This window comes from Streptopelia decaocto, assembly GCF_964273445.1.
Source record: "Streptopelia decaocto genome assembly, chromosome: 1".
Classification (NCBI taxonomy): Eukaryota; Metazoa; Chordata; class Aves; order Columbiformes; family Columbidae; genus Streptopelia; species Streptopelia decaocto.
This window is the reverse complement of record NC_138663.1, coordinates 61,391,503-61,413,040: the sequence shown is the minus strand read 5'-3', so window position 1 is coordinate 61,413,040 and position 21,538 is coordinate 61,391,503. Positions and strand designations below refer to the sequence as shown.

At 42.6% G+C, this 21,538-nt stretch overlaps 1 protein-coding gene across 1 annotated transcript in view; it reads left to right on the top strand.

The window, feature by feature from the left end:
- TMEM178B (transmembrane protein 178B) overlaps positions 1–21,538 on the top strand; it is a gene marked incomplete at its 3' end in the record, with an annotated part of 222,778 nt that overhangs the window by 188,769 nt on the left and 12,471 nt on the right. Inside the window, exon 3 of the mRNA XM_082076349.1 lies at positions 12,850–12,987. Within this exon, the coding sequence (XP_081932475.1) occupies positions 12,850–12,987 (138 nt within the window). The remainder of the gene's footprint in view (positions 1–12,849; positions 12,988–21,538) is intronic.

Sequence of the window (21,538 nt, the reverse complement as noted above, 5' to 3'; positions counted from 1 at the left end):
TTGTAAGAGCAACTGCCGAGTCCTGTGACATCTGATGTTAAACCAGATAGTTTGCACAGATTGAATGCCATGTCCCATTTCCATTCTGCTAGGAAAGACTTTCCCTAAATTTACCACATGAGGAGAATCTGTTGCGAGGCATCTCAGGCTAGACTGGGCTTAATGGGTGCCTAAGGCTTTCTTTCCAAGCACGTATTTGCTGGGATACATCCAGATGTGGATGCACTTTTCCTTTTTGCTGTGCATAACATCTGTGCAGTGCGCTTTTGTTTGGCTGGTTGGCGGTTTTCTCCTCCTTCCCCCAAGCTGCTTTGGCTGCTCACCCAGCTTTTTACCAAATTGCAAATTTATATTCCTTCTGCTTTCGGCAGGCCCATATGTGGAACTGTCAAAATGTCACAGGCATCAATTGTGAAAGGTTAGTGCCACATTATAGTCAGCGAGCTTATTAACAGGGAAATGATTGGGTTTTGGAGAGGGGGAGGGAAGGACAAATGGGAATCCATTTTTCAGGCACCTGCTTCTTCTACTTAATATTTCCTCTTGTCATATATATATTTTCAGAAAGTGGTTGCCATCTGCATAGAAAAAAATTAGCTAGAGACCCCAGGAGGAATGAGGCTGTTCCTTGTGAGATCCCAGCAAGCTGGGAGGGGGAGGTGGAGAGGCAATGAGAGCAAGTTGGCCAAATTCATTCAGATGCTGAGTGACAGGAGATGTTTGTCTTCATTGACCCAGTGACTAGAGACAGGATCATGCTGCAAAAATTGGCTCCCAGTGTCAAACTGGGAGATTGTGGGTCTTGGTTCCATGATTTCAGCTTGACCCAAGAAATAGTCATGACATTCAGTTGCTCTGCAGGTGCCTGTATACAGATGGGACCTACTGTTTTGCTTATTTATGTCTCTGTGCTTTTTCAGATTTAATCAGATTGTATTCAAAATCACCACTGAAAAAACTTCCCATATTCTACTGCAAAGCTTTTATCTGTCCAAGACATTTTTAGGGCTTCTGGTACCATCATTGCAGAGAACCTAACTAACAATCTTTAATGTATTAATCCTCAAAACAACCTGGTGAGAGGAGATTATCCCAGTTTATGAGAACTGAGGCACAGGAAGCCTGACTTTCGTGCCATACTATTCTGTGAGACAGCAGAGAGTAGTATCTGTATCTTTACAGACTCTCCACTAGTACCTGGATCACTGAAACATACTTCTCATGCCTCATTTTTCCTTTGGCTTTTCCACCTCGTTTTTTGTTGTTGTTGTTGTTGGGGTTTTTTTGTTTGGTTTGGTTTGGTTTTGGTTTTGTTTTTTAAATCAACCCCATGTCCAGCTGGAAGCACTGGAGCCATCACCTAGAAAGGCAGGAGGAGGAGAAGAAGTGCTGAGACCCTACCAAAAATTTGAATCTGTGTTGTGCTGTTACTCTCTACAAAGAGCCAAAGCACAGTGTAGGTACTTGTCCTTTGGGTTAGTGTGGAGATGCTATTTCATAGGAGCCACTGCATGGTTTTTGGACTGCAGCTCCCAGACAGTGACAGCTTGACCTAGATTCAGGCCAGAGACCTAAAGCTGAAAGGCACCGTAGTCCATAGTTGAGCCTCTGGGACACCAACCCTCCTTCACTCCTGATTATTCCCTTTTGACATGGCAGAAAAGGCCCTCAAGATGGCTGATCACGTACTGCTGGGGGGTACTATGTGTCTGACCTTTTTGGTAGGAATGAGCTTGAAAATGAGGCAGAGAAAAAAGGAATGAATATTAATAATTGAATTGTCCTGGATATTCTTCAGTGGCGATGAGGCCCATTGTGCCCTGGAATTAGAGTGAGCACCACGCACAAGTGGCTCTTTGTTGCTCCCTGAATGCTGCTGGTAGGTGAAATTTAATCTTACCATTAATGATAAAAACCAAGAAATGGGGATTCTGCAGTGGACACAGCCAGTGAGAGGTCCCTCTCTCATGGGGCAGGAACTTCCCCACTCCTGCTTGTCCCTCTGCAAGCGAGCTGATGGCGAACACATGGGATGTGGGACCCTTGCATGTAGCAAGGCTGAGCCTTAGGTTGGTCACGTCAGCCAGAGTGGAGTCAGGGATGGGCAGGTGACAGGAGGATGGAGGGAGGACACGCATGTAACGTGGGGATATTGCCTTTATTCATCCCTAGCTTTGCACCTCTCCGTGGGCGCATTGGGGATTTCAGGCTGTTCTTGTTCTTTCTCATTCTTGCTGCTTTTGCTGTGGGAGAGGAGGTAGCGCTGTACAAAACACCAGGTACAAATCTCATATGAGGTTTCTGGAATTGTGATGGACTGTGCAGAGCCCCAGGCACCAATGCACACGATGAGAGCATGATGTGAAACATGGATCAACTTGTGGATGTTTCTTCTTGCCTCAGGACTTCTTTCCAAACCCTCTGAGCGCAGCATTCCCAGACCCCATTGCCTCTTCGGTTGTGAACTTTCCTCCCATGACACCCTGCTCAACACCACACGTAAGAGCCATTCTTAGGTGGTTTTTAGGGATGTACATGTCCCTGTTTTCTAGATGGTGCACTGAAGGTGCAGAGGTGTCTAACAAAGCAGCAGAAACTCTGATTCTCCAGCTGGGAGTGGTGGCCCCATGATGTCCCCAGTGAGGTGTGCATTGGGGTGGGGGTGTATAGCCCCTCAGGCATGGGCACTGTGGTGCCAGGCCCAGGCAGGAGAGGACTCGCTTGGCCCCATCCCTGGCAGCAGGCTGGATGGCCTTCCGCAGGCTCCAGGGGCCCTACTGCAGAATATCTGAGCTCAAAACCCGGGTTTTGGGCAATTAAGCAGCCGTCCCCTCGCCTCCTTCTCGTGCCAAGCAGAATTTTAATGTACTTCCAATTTCTCTTTTTAGCATACATAAAGAAAAAAAGAAAAAAAAATAATAATCATCTATAAGAGAAGTTCTTTTCAGACAAATGGAGAAGCTTTCAATGCTGATATATTTTTCCCCACTTTTAAATGGTATCTATTTAAATGCAGATTTTCTGGTTTCCTATGTGGAGCTTGGAAGAAACGCCTTTCAATTTAAATGTTAATAGAAGAGTAAACTTCAAAATCAAAATTTCTTTATGAGGGAGAGTGTTTTCTCTCAGCTTTAAATGTCTTTCTATACTTTCTCCCTCCTTCTCCCGCATCCTCCTTCTTCTTGTCTCAGCCCCCAGCCCAGCCCCACTTGCATTAAGCAGTCTTTAAAAAAAAAAATACACCTTTTGGAGTTCCAGAATTAAAATGTTTAATGCTGGGCTCTATGGAATGAGTATGTTTGAGCAGAATGCTGGAGCATTGATACAGCAGAGATACCATCCCTCCACCTCCAACCTTTTTCATGCGGGCCATTTATCAAGCCTGCTGTTACAAATGCTTTATGATGGGATCATTCTCAGGCTCGTGCTGCATAATATTGTGCCAGTGCTTGGGGCAGGGGCTGACAGGGAAAAAAAAACCTCCAGGAAAATGTTTTAGTTGCTCCTGAATGTGAGCAAGGCTTTGGTGCTGGGTGGGGATGGGTGGCAGAGGAGGGAAATCAAATGCAGAGATGAAAAGATGAAACAGAGGAGCCATTACCAAGCCTCTTTCTTTCTGTATTACCCCTTCTGCTCCTCCCGTGGCCCATTCCTGCGTACCTCCAAGTCTATTTATCTTCAGGAGGAGCTTAGGGTAAATCTGCGTTTTACAAAAGACCCTTAACACTGCTTGATACTGGGGTTTTACATACAACTCTGTTTCTTGCTTCCTGTCACACTCCATTTGTCACCTTTAATACAAACCTTACTTTAATTTTCCTCATCACTCTCTTCCATTCTCCATCTGTTTTGTCCTCTCTTCTCTCCTCAGTGAAAGAAAAATAGAGGAAAAAAAGTCTTTCTGGTTTTTATTTTGCTTCCTTCCGTCCCTCATTAGCCCTGGCCACCTCTGCAAGAAGTGGTTCACGAGATACTAACTGAAGATTAAATTTTAATAAACTTTCACGTATTTAGTGGACATGTAGAGACTGTGATGGAGACTGGCATGTAAAAAGCAGAGTAAAGCAGGGCAGAGCCTGCTGACCGTGGAAGGAAACCCTTGTAAACTAGACAATAAAGCCATTACCATATATAATAAGATATAGGGCTTTCTGTATCCAGATTATTTTCAGAGTGCTGTGACTGTACTCTGTACATCATTGTTATCTTAATGCCTCCAAAGAAAAAGTGGTGAACTGGCTTTCAGGGCACCCCTGGGAGACAGGAGAAAGTCTGATTTTCAGAGGAAAACTTTGGAGCACCCAACCCTCCCTGATTCCAGAGAAAGCAGAGCTCACCAGGCTCTTCACTCCAGATGCTCAGTGCCTTGCAGGTGGGGATGCTGGAGGGACCACTTGCCCCCAAGACGTCTCTAGGTGCCTGGGACACCCTGCCAGGGCTGTGTGGTGAAGCTTGCCCCCATGCCCTGCTCTGCATTTCCTCCTGTGCCCTGCACCTAGTAGGAGGGATAAATGGAGTAGTGCAGTCTTCAGTGTCAGAGAAATGCTTCTCACCAGCACTGAAAGCACTTCACAAAAAAGGGTGTCACCTTTGCCGTGAAACCCAGAGCCCATCACAGCTTTCTTTCAGATTGTTGGAGAATGCAGGAAAGCTTCCATTTAGAAAGCTGAGCTTTCCATATGGCATCTTCCACTGCTGCTGGGGCTGGAGGTGCTTGGCACAGGGAGATAGTGCCTCACATCCCCTGGGAATGATCCCTCTGGCCAGGCTAACGTGGTGCTGAGGGACTGTGTTGTTCTTCCTCCCTAACAAGATCATCGTTGTGGTGAGGTGGCTCAAAGGAGAGGTCACTTAAAGTGAGATGTAACCAGTGTAAAGAAGAGTGTACTCCCTGAGTTCTTCAAGGGAACAGAAAGCGAGAAAAATGAAAAAAGCACAGCTCTAATCTGACAGAATCCCAAAGTTCACATTGAAGTTGAACGTAAGCCATTTTATTAAATATGCCTCAAATTCTTCAACACCTGCATAATCCGTCAAAGCTGTGTAGCGAAAAGCCTCTTGGCATGGCTACAACTGGGAAATGTTTGCTTTGTGTGGCCTCACCCCGCAGGAGCAGGAAAGATTAAAGTTATGAATATGAAGAAGGTTGGCCAAAAATGCAGGTGCCTCAGACTTTCTTCCCTGTTTCTAGGGAATGAGAGAGGGAGAGGGGGGGGATGAAAGGGTTGACTGGACAAATTACAAGTGTGCTCTGCTGGGACTGAAGCTTGGAAATGTTCCTGGATGATCATATATTGCAGTGCTAAAAGCCCAGATAGTAAATCTGGAGAAAGACTTCGAGATCAGCTCTTGAACATCACTGAATAAGTAGAAACGATCAGCCTCAGGTGGCTTCTGAGGAAAAAAAGCTCTCATCTCCAGAATCTGAGAAGGGGAGGGAATGGCTTGGAGTACAGTAGGGTATGGTAGGGTAGAATAGGTTATGGTAGAGTAGAGTAGGGTAGAGTAGAGTAGAGTAGAGTAGAGTAGAGTAGAGTAGAGTAGAGTAGAGTAGAGTAGAGTAGAGTAGAGTAGAGTAGAGTAGAGTGGAATAATGCTGTGGCATAGGCCCAGCTACTCTGGCCCACCACATCAGGGGCTGTAAGGGCAAAGCTTTTGTTTCCTTCCTAGCCTGCTGTCACTTAGAGCTTAGTAGCAACGCACCAGATAATAAAAAAAATCCTTCTTCTCTGACCAAAGCTTCTTTTTCAGCAGAAGGAAAAGTAGGGTTAGAGCAAAAGGCTGAACCCTTCTATGGGATGGTATTCACAGCCATCTTTCTCCCTACACCTAACGTAAGTTTTCTGCCTTCTACAGTAGAACTGCATCTGATGTGTTAAATTTCTGCTGTACAAATGCCTCCTTTATGCATTGACCTGTCTAATATCTGTACAATAAAGTCTCTCGAAGACAAATCCATCTTGTCAGCCTCAAGAGACACTTTTTCTCACTTTTTTCCTACCTGCACTTAAACAAGCTTTGTTTCCTTCCATCTCTACTGCCTTCATAATTCTCTCCCTTGTTATCTAGGGGTTCTCTTTTGTCTCCTCTCTGCTTTACAGGAACAAAAGACAAGAGTAAAATCAGGACTTGATGGTGCTTTCAGCCACTGCAGAATTTCATAAGCTGCTGTAATTTTTCCAAATACCGGAGGAACTACTTTCAGACAGTAACACATGTAGTGTGACCTGATCTGAGATGCCCCCTCCCTCTCTGGTGTTTTATGAGAAGGTTCATTGAAGACAATAAACTTCAGTGTCATGCGGAGTTTACTGTTTGTCAGCATGAACCTCTGAAGGTGTCAGCCTTTGTAGAAGACAGGACTTCATTCCTCCTCTTATGAACAGCTCACCTGACTCTGAAGTTACGGGATTTTTTATGAAGAAAGGCAAACTGAAGAGCCGGCAGCTGGCACCTTTGTTTTGTGATTGTTTCTATTTTACATAATTGTAAGAACACTTAAGTACTCTGACAGAGGAAATAATGTGTCAGGATGTCCATTCTACACCCCATCCTGAGGAACTCATTGACTAGCACAAACCACAGCCAGTTCATGAGGCTTCCTATCAGCATTTCCATGTAGGCGAGTTCATACAAGCTGGCAACCAAACACAACACTTCATCACACAAACAACAAACTCTAGTCAAGAGAACATAATGAGATTTTCTGGTTTAGAAGTTACACGTGTATCTTATAAACACCATTGCACCTCTTGTGATACGGAGGCTCACCTAAATCCTTCAGAGTGCCACTTCCTCTTTCGTGAGGGCCTTCTGCTGCTCTTCCTCTCAGCTCTGAGAGGGTCGTGTTTTAGTGTTTGTGTTTGTGACATGCGTATTTCTGAGTCACTCTCTGGTGCAGAGTATTTACATATAAATATAATCCACTGTTGCCTTTGTTGAAGTGGATTGTACTCATTGTGATTGCATTATAGTAATCTTTAAACTGAAGACTAGCTTGCCACATGATTCAGTAAAAGGCACTCAGAGATTTTAACTGACTCTCAGGTAGACTAACACATATTTCTTTTCTTATCTCTCCATACCTGAAGTGGAAAGAAAATATTAAAACTCCACCCTCTACTTGCCAACCTCATCCAAAATACAGTCTTAAGCTGTGTGGAGAGAATTGTGAGAGCCAGAAGATGCCACTCAAAATCACTTGCATTAATACTCACTTGTTTATTGTAGCTGAGAGCTTCTAGGGTTGGCATTCAGTAAAAGGCACATATGTCCAATTTTACATCTTGCCCACCGTGTCGTTTTGGGGTGAGGTAAGAGAAGGGGTGATGTCAGAGAAAGGTACCCCTGTGCTGCTGATTCTTTGTAAGAGAAGCCATTCAAACAAAGGTTAGTGTAATCTGGTAAATTGTGATCTTCTTGAATGTAGTTCTTGAACAATTTCCAATACATGTATTTGTTTGGAAAAAGAGGGAAAAGGAGTGGTTTAGACTCCTTTCATGTACAAATGTTTTTGATCCCACGCTGGTAAAGGCAAATGAGAATGAATCTATTACAGGAGGGTAGAGATTAAAGGGGCATGCAATGAAGGATTATGCTAAAGATTTATGCTATCCCAATCTACTTCTGCTTGTGGTGATACTAGATTCTCACATTGGGTCCTAGGTGGGCACAGAAATACACTTGTGATTTCCTTTTAGGTTTCCCCTTTTGCTGGGACATCTCAGGAAAGAACAGCACTGTACCCAGAATGTCTTCTGTTTGAGATATTCTGGATACAGACTTCTAGGTCCTTAGTCCCTGTGGACCTTTCTCGATTGGGACAAGGAGGGGATGGAGGATGGACTATCTGAAACACTATTTCCACTTTCTGATGGTCTGATAACAAGGCCTGTACTTTGATCTGGTAACAAACGTTTGAGAACAAGTCATTTCTAAAAGGAAAAGCAGTGCTATGTAGTTAAAGAGCTGGCCAGAAAACCTGATAATATAGATACAATTATACACTCCTCCGCAAACTTTTCACGTAGCCATGGGCAGGTTGACTATTCTCATTTTGTCTTTCACAAGAGGCTCATATTCTCCTTACTGTATGTGTTGTGAAGAAAGAAATCTCTAATATTTTAGAAGTTTTATTCAACTCCCTGTGGAAAGGAAGATAGATATCAACAGGAAGACTGAGCCCTTGCTTTAGAAAGATGACTTGCAATTTCAAGGAAGAGGACAGAACATCAGAAGTCAAAAGGCATATTGAAATTTTCAAGAAGCAACGCTGATTCAGAACATGTTATGTTTGCAGCTGCTGGGGTGTGAAACTTCTTCCACGATGTGACAACCAGCATGAATTACTTTATTGCTCATAACAAATACAGATGGACAGATATCAGGGTGAAATGAAGGGCAGGGGCATTTGCAAAGTGATAGAGAGAACCTTGCACCACATGCTGCTTGGAAATAAACAGATCGTAATCAGCTCTTCTGCCTTTCTTTATCTTCAGAAAACCTTTAGAATTGATATTCTCCAGCAGAAGACTAAAATGCTTTTAGGAAATGCATGTTGTTTTATGAAAGTCTGTCTCTATTTTAAGGAGGTTGTCTAAAATGCTAATGTTTCTCTTTTCATCACGATTCATGAAGCCTGTGGCTTTCAAATTTACCATTTCAGTTTCAGTCATGCGAACTGGATTACTTCATTCCCTGTCCTTTCTCCAGTGTTACCAATCAAGAAATTCGTTGTTTCCAGCCTCCAAGAACATGATGCCTATATTCCTTGCATGATGATCCACATTGTTTTTGAGTCAGGATTGAGTTCCCTGCCTATTACATGCAGCAGCACCTGTAGCAGAGCTAGGTATGGAAAGTACTCCCAAGGGAAAGATATTACCATGTAGAGTTTAGTCTGTTAATATAAAAAAGAAAATGAGATGAAGATGGTGCCTCTAAAACATGAGTGGAAAGATAATGTTGCACTTTCACCCAAAAGTGATGGTAGTATTGAAGTCCATGCAGTAAATCATTGAAACTACTTACTGGTCATATAGGCAAGGCATTGTAAGTAAACTTCTGCATTATAGGTCTTACAAAACAAGCAATGTAATACCTTCCTTACCTCCACCCTGTAGCTGCATTTCTAGAGGTGTGGGTTACTAACTGGTGGAGAAGGGGGATTCATAGTACCCCTGCAATCTGTGCGCTTTGCTACAGTGTGAGGACTTGGGATGGGTATCCAGGAGAGGATCAGCTGTAGAGCCAGCTAAGCAGTGCACAGCAGTGAGGTCAGATAAGGTGTGTTTGCTGGTACAGCTCCTGTTTGTCTGCATAAGGTTCAACGACGCATTTTGCTGGCATAGCCTCTCCTTCAGTGGACTGGGATTGTCATGCTATGATCCTGAGGTGCTGCAGTTTCTTGGAGAGGTTTTGTGAAGAAAGAAAGAGTGCAGAGAACCATTCATTCCATAGTCTAAAAATAAATAAAAGTAATTTCAGAAAAATAAATAAACAAACATAGGATGTGCTCAAATGTCATAAAGTGGTGTTAGATGACAAAGCATGGCTCTTTCTACCTTTACAGGATGTATTCAAGAAAGGTCTTATCAGTGCAAATCAGACTCAGACTAAACCTCATCAATTTGTACTGATGAGCTATTTTTTATTTATATGGCATCCCTTGCTTCTAAATTAACAGAAGGAATATATGTATTGCCTCAAGTATGCAGGACAAATCTTTGCTTTTCTGCTCTCCTTTCCATGTCAAGCACCACACCAACAGAACAGTAATCAGAAAAAAATACCACTAACAGGGGTTTGTGTCTAGAGAATACAGGCTCCTCTTCCCTGGCCCTCTCCTCACTAAATGGTCTGAGTATAATGATTCAGTTACTTACGTTAAGTACTTTCCCACCAAAGAATCCCTTTGATAGACTTGTTCCCAGAACTGACCTCAGTTTCATGGGGGCTTTGACGGATGAGGAGCATCTGGAAAATGCTGTTGGACAAGCACAAGCTCACAAGCTGTTTATGAAACCAACTTTGCAACTCCCTTTTCCAGCTCTGCAATTTGCAAGGGCTGCCCTCAAGGAAGGTTATGGCAGGACAAAAGCCAAGATAGTTTTGAACAGAAAAGAAAGCTTATATTTTATTTATTTCAGATAAGCTCTAATGGATGGGCTTGTGAGGAGTAGACTTGCAACTGGTCGAAGCCGTGGTAATCGTAAAGTAAGCCCACTGAATTTGCAAGAACTAAGATATTTTCTTTTTTAATATGTGGTATCAAGTCTCTGTCAGAGGTTAGCTCTCTGTTTTTTTTTTTTTTCAAGAGAGAATGTAAGCCTAGAGTTAAGATGCTGATGGATTTTGCTGTATTGTTAGAACAGGAATTTCAGGTTCCATCAGGAAGAGAGGGGAAATAAACCTCAAAATTTGGCCTAGAAATCTTGGTCCTGCTACTTTAACTCTTCTGTTCAATGGCAAAACTCACGTTGATTTTAGTGGGGTAAACACCATTCCTTAGTTTGGTATATAGGATGCGGGGTTGCTAGTGATCCCCTCTGAGACCTATGAAAACTGGCTCCATCAGCTGGTCATTGGGGTGGCCCTGAGGAGTTACTGACACCTTGCAGCCAAATAAAGCTATTTAAATTCATCTCATTAAAAGCCGGTTGCTAGGGCATGTGTCCATTTGGATGAGCAAGTGCTGTTACCCAGGGTCAGCAGTCACAAGCTGAAATGGGAGGGTTTTGTAGAGCTGACAGAGGCAGAGAGACTTGTGGTGCTGTTATTGAAAATGACATAGGAAACAGTAAACATTTTATGTTTTTATCTGTCTTTCAAATTGAGCCTGGGCCTCCACGGGCTGAAAAGCAGGAAGACACTCTGACATCAAAGATGCTTACTAACATTTACTGGTTGTTTTAGAAAGTACTCTCAGAAATTCCCAAGGAACAGAGACCAGCGGTGCCTGTGGGAAATAAGAGTTTCTGCAGGAAATGTATTTTTTTCTTTCTGCACCAGATCTCCCTGAATATAGTCAAATGCTTTGTGCAGAGTTTATATTTGATTTTTGGTGGAACGGTCACAAAACCTAAGATGAAAATATGAATTTTAAGATGTGCATCTTATTAAAAGGGCCCTGGTCACTGGTGGGCTGAAGGCCTGGTAATCTTTGTGTTGTCAGAGAGAATCCTTGCCAAAATCAGTGGCAATCTACAGAAACCAGGTATAGTTTCAAGGGTGGGGTTGTGTTCTGCAGCTCAGTCTTGCATAAGAGTTGCTATAATGAACACAGCCTTGAGTAAACTGCCTTCCACTGAATCAAATCATTCTGTCCCAACATATCTGTAGATCTTGTGCACACTTAACATTTTGGGTAAGGAGTTCTATAAATCTCTGATGGTGCTAATTTATCACTCTTCACGAGTTTCACTGAATATGCACTGCTGGTATTGGTGGTCCTTTTGATCTGCTGTGGGAAGAGGGTAAAAAAATAACAGAAATTAAGATAAAGTCAAAGGCGAGCCAAGGAGACAAGCTGCCACAGAGACTGCTGGATGATTCACAGTTTTCAAATCTTCCTCCCCCTGCCATAAGCATTCTGTTTCTTGAAAGAAAGTGGAATCATTGCTATGGAAAAAGAAATGTTTCAAGAAGGAAACAAATGTTTGGAGACCTGACTTGGCTGGAATTTTCCCTGCACATATACTTTTAACATGTCAGTGTTTAAACTTTCTGTGTATGTATGAGGGGGGACAGGGAACAATCAAATGTTAGTGAAGATGCCCCCATCTGTTCCATTATTTGAGGATGTAGAGATGCTCTTTAGCTCTCATAGTCCTTGCCAGGTGGTCTCTCTGCCCAGATTTCACATAAAAAACAGCTGCAAAGACTTTTTTTTTTTTTCCGTAGCACATGCAGGAGGAGGGATCCCAACAGTCTCATCCTTTTTGCAGATGGCAAATATACAGTATAGCTAGATCTGAATTTAAGTGTCCCTTACATTAGGTCTTTGAAATGTTTTTCCTTTATTTATGAAGTAAATACAGGTCAGCCCCATGCACCCATATCAGATGTAGCACTCAGTCCCCGCTTGCTGAGCAGAAAATGCTTCACTCCAGCCCCTGCCCTCCTCCTCTACACTCAGTGCTCCCTGGAGCACTCAAAAACATCCTCACCAAAAAACATCTGACAAGGTCACCATCTAGATGCAAGAGAGGGCAATAAAGTGTCATATGCCCCAGCCGTGTATCTACAGTGCATATATTATCTCTGACACCAGAATATCTACGTGCCTCACCATCCTGGAGGTACCATGTGTCACACACACCTATTCTGGACAGTAGGGCAACCCAGAGGGGCTCAGTGGCTTGTCGAAGATCACACAGGGGATCAGAACTGAGGTGAATCCCCCATCATGGCTTCACTGGAGGAAAGCATATCAGTTTGAGTAGATACATCCATTGGATGCGGTGGGGTAATGGATGGAGATGAGAAGGCAGGATTTAAACAGATGTTGTGCTAGTACCCAGAGATCAGAGCTATTAGGCACAGCATTGCACTGAGGTAATTTTACAGCTTCTAATTCCTGAGCAAATTGTCACAAGTCACTTGGATGCATCTGCACTGAGCTTCATTGTGTGGTGTAATGGTCATCTGTTCTCTCCTCAGCCCAAGCTAGTATCTTATTTTCTGGACTGTCCTCCCTCCAAACCATCCTTACTCAAATCATCCTGTGCCAACACACACTGAAGACCTTGCAGATCAGTAACATTTTTGATTAAGACCATTATGAAGCTCTGATGATGTTCATGTATCACTGTTCACATGCATGTTATTTTTCTGCCTTCCTCACTGCAGATCTGCGCAGGATGACAGCTGGCTTCATGGGCATGGCTGTGGCCATCATCCTCTTTGGATGGATTATCGGGGTGCTGGGGTGCTGTTGGGATCGAGGCCTTATGCAGTATGTGGCAGGGCTTCTCTTCCTCATGGGAGGTAAGGATGTTGGTGTTTGAAGAAACGTGTTTTCCTTATTGTTTTCATGTTCTCTCTTTCCACATGTCCCTCCTTTCCTAAGTCATTGTACACACGTTTTCAGAAGTTTTTTAGATGATCTGAACTTGGTTTCATTATGAGCTCCTTCTGGTATACATCAAGAATAACCCTACTGTAATTACATGCTACTTCTATCACAAAACAGTGTCTCTAAGTCACAGGACTTCTCAGTTCTTTAGTCCAGTGCTCTGTTGCTGCAAGTAACTTGTCACCCTTAAACTTAGTAAGCTTAATAAATTTAGTAATAAAAATGTGAAGATTATGCAGATGTTATTCCCACCACTCTCCTGTTTCATAGTAGAACACGCTACTTTGATAACTAGAAACTATGCTCAAGTTCTTAACCTGTATTTATTACTTGTCAGTTGCTCTTGAGTCAAATGTGTCTCCTTGCTTTCTCTGATGTACCTATGAAAACAATGGTAACCTTTGTTTTCCTTTTCCCACTCTATATATGCTATTTCTTATAGACTTTTCCCCGTAAAACCAATCCAACAGCCCTTTCTGCCACCTGTTCTTGTTTGTACTTGCCTTTCTGAAATACAGATGAGAAGGGCGATTCCCAAATAAGGTCTGATCAATGTCTTGTATAAGTGACGTGATGGTTCTCAGTCTCTGCTGGAAATCCCTTATCTGAACTGTTTCATGGTCATATTTGTCTTTTTCCTGCTGCATCACACTGGAGACCCACAGTCACCCTTCAGTTGGATAATACATCCAGGCCTTTCTCCTCCTTTGTAATTGGCACTGATGATGTCCCAATTTACAGAAAAGGGTCCCTTTCTTACTCCCCAGGTACCTGCCCTGGCACTTTGTGCTTCTGAGCTCCAGCCTTCAAGGCGATCCAGTTTTTCCCATGTCATGTTCCAGCTATTCTTACTACAGATACCATCCAGCCATCCAGCTTTCTGCCATCAGGGGGTTTCATGGCACACAGTTATTTGAAATGAAGGGTGTGAGAATCAAGTTCCAACACAGTGCTAGATGAACGTCTTGAAGTGAACAGCACTACTTCTGTTCTCTCTTCTCTGCTGGTGGTTTTTGTTTGGTTGGGTTTTTGCCCCCACCCCGGGCAGATCATCACTTCACTGCATTAGAAGAGCAACAAGACTGGTGAAGGGACTTGAGCATAAGACCTATGGGGAGAGGCTGAGGGAGCTGGGGTTGTTTAGTCTAGAGAAGAGGAGGCTTAGAGGTGACCTCATCACTCTCTATAACTACCTGAAGGGAAGTTATAGCCAGGTGGGGATTGGTCTCTTCTCCCAGGCAGTTAGCAATAGGACAAGGGGGCATGGGCTTAAACTCTGCCAGGGGAAATTTAGGCTGGATATTAGAAAGAAATTCTTTACAGAGAGAGTGGTCAGGCATTGGAATGGCCTGCCCAGGGAGGTGGTGGACTCGCCGTCCCTGGAGGTTTTTAAACTGAGATTGGACATGGCACTTAGTGCCATGATCTAATAAACGGACTAGAGTTGGACCAAGGGTTGGACTCGATGATCTCTGAGGTCTTTTCCAACCCAGTCGATTCTGTGATTCTGTGATTCTGTGATTTGTTTCCCTGTTTGTCTGTACTGTGTTGTGACACAGCTAAGTGTGTGAAATACAGGAAAGCTTCTCTAGTCCCAGAAGAGCAGTTAAGTGTTTCAGTAACAAGTATTCATGTTCCAGTGCTGTTGGTGCTGGTGACATGGACAGTAGCGTTCTCGGTGCCCACAAACACATTTGAAATCTGCTAGTACCTTGTGCAAGTACACACTGGTGTATGTGTGGACGTCTGTAAATGTTTGTTGTGGGTGTCAATAATTCATGAGTAATGGGTCTGCCCAATTAGCTTGGTATTTATTTTGTAATTAAAAGCTTAGTTTGCATGGGGGGGGGCTATTTTCCTCTCATGTGCTCAGATAACTATGTGGTATTTAACGCACTACAGCACGACATTCAGATAAAAACATTAGGACTACACTAAATAAATACAGAAAACTTAAATTTATTTGAAACTAGCTAAGTCTTGTTTACTAATTGGAAATTTTCACTATATAGGGGAGAGTTGCTAGTGCAGCTGCAGAGATTACTTATTGGCTTGAAGTAATTTGTTTGTCAGTGATTTGAAAGATGGTTGAAAAAAGTTTTCAGCTGAAACAAGACTCAGTGTAACCCATGGGATGGGTTACTCACAGCTTACAAAGCCACCTTTTGGTATGCTCAAACGATACGCATTTCAGTGGAGACAGATCCAAGGTCATGGAACTGGGAACAAAATGTGTCAGTCATCTTCACAGAAGGAGAGGCTGCCTCTCAGAAAGCAGCCGCTTGGAAAAGGTCTCTGGGATCACAGTTGCTGGGATCATCCAGCTGCACAGGAGCTCCTGGTGCAATGCAGCTGCTGCTAAAAGTGCCCGTTTTGATGGGAATAGGCAATAAGAGCATGAGGTAGGGTTATCTCTGGGCAAAACAAAACTATTTCTGGACATCCTAATCTAGTGTCCATAATGAAGGAGGACGTGGAAAAAATGAGAGGGGTTTGCAGCAGAGCTACAAGAATGACTCGAGGTCTGAAAACCAAGAAAAATACAGTATGCCACAAAAAGCCAATTGCTTGAAACTGTTTAGCAGAAGGCTTATAATTGACTTGAACACAGTGTGGAAGTACCTGTGCAAGGAGAAGCCATCTGATAGTAGTGTGCTCTTTGACTGCATAGACAAAATAACAACAAGATCCAGCCATTAAAATCTGAAACTAATTGAAATGAGAGGCACCAGATTATTTTATCTGCCAAATTCTGCCTAGATGTGTGATATTTTTAATAAAGATGTGTTGGGAAGAGATCAAACTTATTTTCTGCTCCAGCATAGACAGGTGAATCAGAATTACAAAAGGTCACTCTCTTTCTTGTTTTGCAGATATCAGTGGAAAATGCTATGTCTTTCCTGATTCATTTCCACAGGAAATTTTCATAAAGTTAGCATCTACAAACTAAAGCAGCCAGATAATAAAATTCACAACTAGAGACATCTAATCTAAAAGTCAGTAGCTATCAATGTTTTTAGACTCTGTCACATAGTCATTCCTTCTACAGCCAATGAATCTTTAATTTGAAGCTTTTTATTGCACGACAGTGTTTGAATACAAAGCTGTTACTTCTGTCATGACACAAATATTCTCAACATACCATCACATTGGTCCTCAAAAAGCACGGAGCCAGAGTGCCTCTTCATTTTGCCTTTTTCTCTGGTCCCCTAATGGGAAAAATGCTTTGGGAGGTTTATAACATCTGATCTTACTGCAGATGAGAGGAGACGGTGTTAAATTGGTAGCTATATAGTTAGCCTGAAATCTAACTTCCCCTTCTGTTTGCAACACCACTTGTCTTGGCTATGTTTGTAGCATTCGCTCTGTTTTTATTTCTAGACTAATAGCTTTTCTGCAATGCTTAAACATTCCTGGCTTACCATATGTATGGGTTTTGTCCCTTATTGGCCATAATTCTTTGAACAGGAAATCTCAATGGAGCACTGAAAAGTGCACTGTGATAATCTAACAAGACCAGACGTGGTTGCCTTGGACCTCTGGTTCTTTATTATATTTACTGAACAGTCTTCTTGCTAGCCCATGTGGCAGTGCCTAATAAGGTCTTACTTTAGTGTGCTTGATCTAATTTCTCAAGTAAATTGCTGAAATAAGTCATTTGTGAAATGCAGGCCGTTATCTGGTATTAGCTCATCTGGAATCCAGGACATGTAAACTGTGATTTAGAGTGTGTTTTACACTGTTATTCAGCATGTTTTGTAACAAGTTAAAAATGATTAATAATTCATCTTTTCTGTTTAGTCCAAATACATCTGTATCAACAGCAATCACAGGTCTCTCATGGCTTCCGAAGTTCTTTTGCATAATTTTCTAGAATTTGTACTTGGATTCCTTATCTTGAACAACAGCATTTGCCTGACCATAGTAGATATTTTTTCAGTCACTCATCTTATACAGAGCCAGATGGATACCGCAAATTAGGTTTAGTATTTTTGACCTCAATTTACATGATGGTAATATTGCATAGCCTCCTGTACCCAAAGTTGCATTATCTGTTGCTTTTTCATTTCTGTATTGTCAGTATTATTTTATCCTGCAGGGTGGGAGAGTTTCTTTTTTGAGAGCTTCTCCATTTGGAATTGTGTTCTTAAGTTTCACTAAGACTAGTTCATTTTATGCATCTTATTAGAGACTGTTTAATTCTATTACAGAAGTGGGTCATACTCAAATTATACATGACTCCAAGCACATCCTCTTGCAGCTTCTTGCGTTTTCACTACATGCATATCATTGAAAATCTGTGCACCAGTAAAAGCTCCATACTGGGCATGTCATCCAGTCATTTTGTAATTTTCTAATAATTTCTGGAACCTTAGAAGCACCTGTAACACTGCTTCCAAATGTCAGAGTCCTATGGCAAACCTGATGCTTTCATGCTCATCTAGTACCTAGTTGTACACCTACCTGTTAAACACCTACCTGAGGAAAAGCATGTAGGGCATTTTATATGTTGTGTTTTGGCCAATATATTTTTACTTGCACCAAAACCATGCCTTTGCTTTTTGAAGCCTAGACGTGACCTCCTCGTCAGTTCTCAGGAAGCAGTGCTCACGTTTTCTGGCTTTGAGAAATTCTTTTGAATATATTCAAATCCTTGACTTGCTTGGTTTTGTTATCACAGCAAACCCGTCAATTCATTTGATTGGTGTCTTTACTCCCTCAGTAGTAGCTGATATTGCCAGGTCAAGGTCAAATTTCGGTTTTACCTCCAGCTCCAAAGACTTGGAATGCTATGAACTGGCACACTGGCAACTCTACCAAGGCAAATCCCTTCTTTCAGTTCGTCATCAAGTTGTTTAAGAATATTTCCTGTATACTGATAAGTAGACAAGCTATATATACATCTGATGATTGTTTTTTCCACCTGCTCTCCAGTGTATTTATTCATAGGACTGACTTGTTTCAGCATCTCAGATTTGGCTACATTGATTGTCCTTCCACAGCTATGCAAACCCAAGCTCACCACACCTTCTGTTACTGTACTTGCTTTAAAAAAACAATCTCTGATAGCCGATTGTTTTCACAATTCAGTTCTGATTTCATTTCAGTCAGCTGTTTTGAAACATCACATGGCTTGTTTTATTTCTGTTTATTTCTAGTTCCAGGCCTGTCTTTGTCTCCCAAAACCTCTTCCATCCTCACCAGTGCCTGCCACAGGGAAAGTGGGGTGGCAGGGCTGCCCTATGGTGGCATGCTTCAGTGTTTCGGCAGTGGTCGCATCTTCCTCTTCCCTACCTGGTGCACCTCCCTGCTGACCTGCTGTCCCTTGTCCCAGCTGGAAATACAGAATGGCACTTCCAATATCTTGTTCTGGTACCCGCTTCAGCACAAATTTATCCCTGGCCACATTACATCCCCTGCCAAAGCTACACCACTTGCCTTTGTAAATGTATTAAAAGAATCACAAAGAATGCTTTTTTATCTTCCTTATCAGAGCTCTGTCCTTCTGCTGCACATTCATGCATTTTCCTTTTGTAAGTCTGTAATTTGTATTGAGAACACATTTCAGTGAAATAGTTAGGAGTTTTACTGCATGCCTAACAAGGCAGCCCTTCAGGGAGAGACTTCTGCGTTGTCTTATTTTCTTCCAAATTTACTGCAAATAAATGCAATAAATCATCTCTGCACTTGTTTACTGTTCTACCTGTTCTCTTCACTCTTATCTGGTCTCCACCAGTTTTGTCTTGTGACATGCACTTTAGGATCACTTTAGGGGTTTTTCTCCATTTGGTAACAGTTTCCTTAGAGAAGCATATAATTTTACTAGCCTTGCAAATACTCATTATTCTTTGCAAAGTCAAGTGTGCTTCTTGCTGTAACCTTGCTTTGAGCCAATTATAAATTTTACCATTAATAATTCAGTCTCTAATTAGTCTATTTGGAAATTATTCCAGCTGTTAAATGCCCTTATTCATGTGATTTAGCTTCACCATGCAGATCTGTAATAAACTGTTCTGTAGTCTCATAGCAGCTCATTCCTTGTCTTTGCCTAGTGATATTTTTGTGTGAAATACCAGGCTTGAAGCTTTGCTGGGGAGTCTGAAATGCCCTTTTTTACTAGCACTGAAAGTCTTGCTGTACAAGTACAGAAGTGTTGTGGAGTTTTTCCGTCCCGATTTTCTGTCCTAGCATTTGCTTTCAGAAACATTGGGAATTTCTTTCATCCTCTCCCCCTCCCTCTTCTCCAATTATGATCTGCCAATCTGGGGGATTCAAGCATCGTTTGCCAGCTCCACTTCTGCCACTGATTTGGGTTTCTTCTGACCGACATAAGAGTGCTGTGGAGACGTCCATACTTGCGGGCCTTAGGTCAGGGTTACAAACGCTTCAAACCTTTTCCCACAGCAGAGGTGAACACCTATTCTTTCCAGTGCTGGCTGCTGCAGCAGAGATAAGCAGGCAGGAAAGATGCATGAGAGAGAAGAAAAAATAAAGTTATGCAGGTGTGCCGGCACAATTTCATGCTTTATTTCAGATATGCAAGAAAGGATGCTTATTAAAGAAATAAAGAACAACCTACTTGTGAATGTATGAGTGCATTCTGCTTTTGTGTTCTAATCCGGAGAGAAACAACCTTTTATAGATCATTTCCATCCTTCTCCCTTCTCAGAATTATTTCCAAAATATTCCTTTCCTCAGTCCAGGGTTGAGTCAACAAATTGCTTTATTAACTCTGCAGCCAGAGGATGGACTGGCCATTTACACTGGGTCAACTTCTCTTGCCCCAGCCACACCGTGCTTCACGTGGACCTGTCACAAGGCAGCGGGGGTGACAAGGAGGCACCCAGGAGTTTGTGCCAACGCCTGTGCCAGAGCCCAGCAGCTGCCAGGGCACAACTCGCTGTGTCCAGGAGCTGAGGACCAGCCTGATACTGAGGGACACAAACCCCATCAGAAAGGGGTGGCTTCACGCCAGAGCTTGGGGGATGCTGCAGCATAGTTGTCGGTAGAGATGCGCTGCACACTTCTGCGTCCTCTCTCACTCCCCGCCTCCATGGAGAGTCTTGTCTTCCAAATCCCCAAGCCTGTGTGCTGTGCTTCCTTCGCCTGCACGGTGCAGATGTTAGTAGATGACAACTGAGGCATCTGTGTATTTGCAGCCATGGATCGTTACCAGCTGTTGAGTCATTTGAGTCCCAAATTTAACTCACTGTACTTTGAAAAAAGCACATAGCAGTAGAAAATAAGAATGTTTATCCTACACAACTGTGGTCCTGCCATCTGAAAATAATCATTCCACTGCTGAATAATTTAAGAAACAAAAATGGAGCAATTTAATACAGCAAGTGTAAGGAAAAGCTCTGTGATTGACGTCTCCTAGGCATTTACGAAGTACCTTCATAGCAGCTGCCAAGATGAGGCAAAGAGAAAGATAAACAAGAAGAGAAAATAAAAGACATTCTTTGGAGTTCATCTGGAAATACAGTGGGTCTCACAGGGCACTAGGATTTCTATTTCTCACTAATGATCAAGGTCTCTATTCATTCTTCAGGATGTTTGTGTGTGGTGACATGATCAATCACGACACTGAAGACTGAAAATATTTTCTGTGACTGTATTTATTTTTTCTTTTCCACAGCATCCTTCTTTGAAAATCCAGCTTCATGTGCTTCTTTTCCAAAAGAAATAGCTTTAGAAAGTTTACATAATTTTTTTTTTTTTCCATATGGAAAGGCAAGTGCAAATGCACACGTACGTGCACAATTGTACGCATACAGAGCTTAAGCAACATCATGTGATTGTTACTAAAATAGAGGTATACAATAAGTCTCTGCAATCTGAGCAATGAATTTTGGCATAAATACAGTTTTTGCAAAGGTGTAATACCTTTTGCTAGTTTGAAAAGTACTTATAATTCAGAAAAAGTTGTATCAGTGGAAAAAAATGAGATGCCAAACATGCTTTAATCTTGTGGGAGATACCAAATTAATGATCATAGTATCATGGAATAGTTTGGGTTGGAAGGAAACTTCAAAGCTCATTTAGTCCAACCCCCTGCCATGAGCAGGGACATCTTCAACTACATCAGGTTGCTTAGAGCCCCATCCAGCCCAGCCTTGAATGTCTCCAGGGATGGGGCATCTACTACCTCTCTGGGCAACCTGGGCCAGTGTTTCACCACCCACGTTGTAAAAGATTTATTCCCCATGGCTGGCCTGAATCTCCTCTCTTCCAGTGTAAAACCGTTACCCATTGTCCTATCACAACAGGCCCTGTTAAAAAAAAAGTCTGTCCCCATCTTTCTCACAGGCCCCTTTTAAGCTCTGAAAGGCTGCAATAAGGTCTCTCTGGAGCCTTCTCTTCTCCAGGCTGAACAACCCCAACTCTCTCAGCCTGTCCTCACAGCAGAGCTGTTCCAGCCCTCTGATCATTTCTGTGGCTCCTCTGGCCCCTCTCCAACAG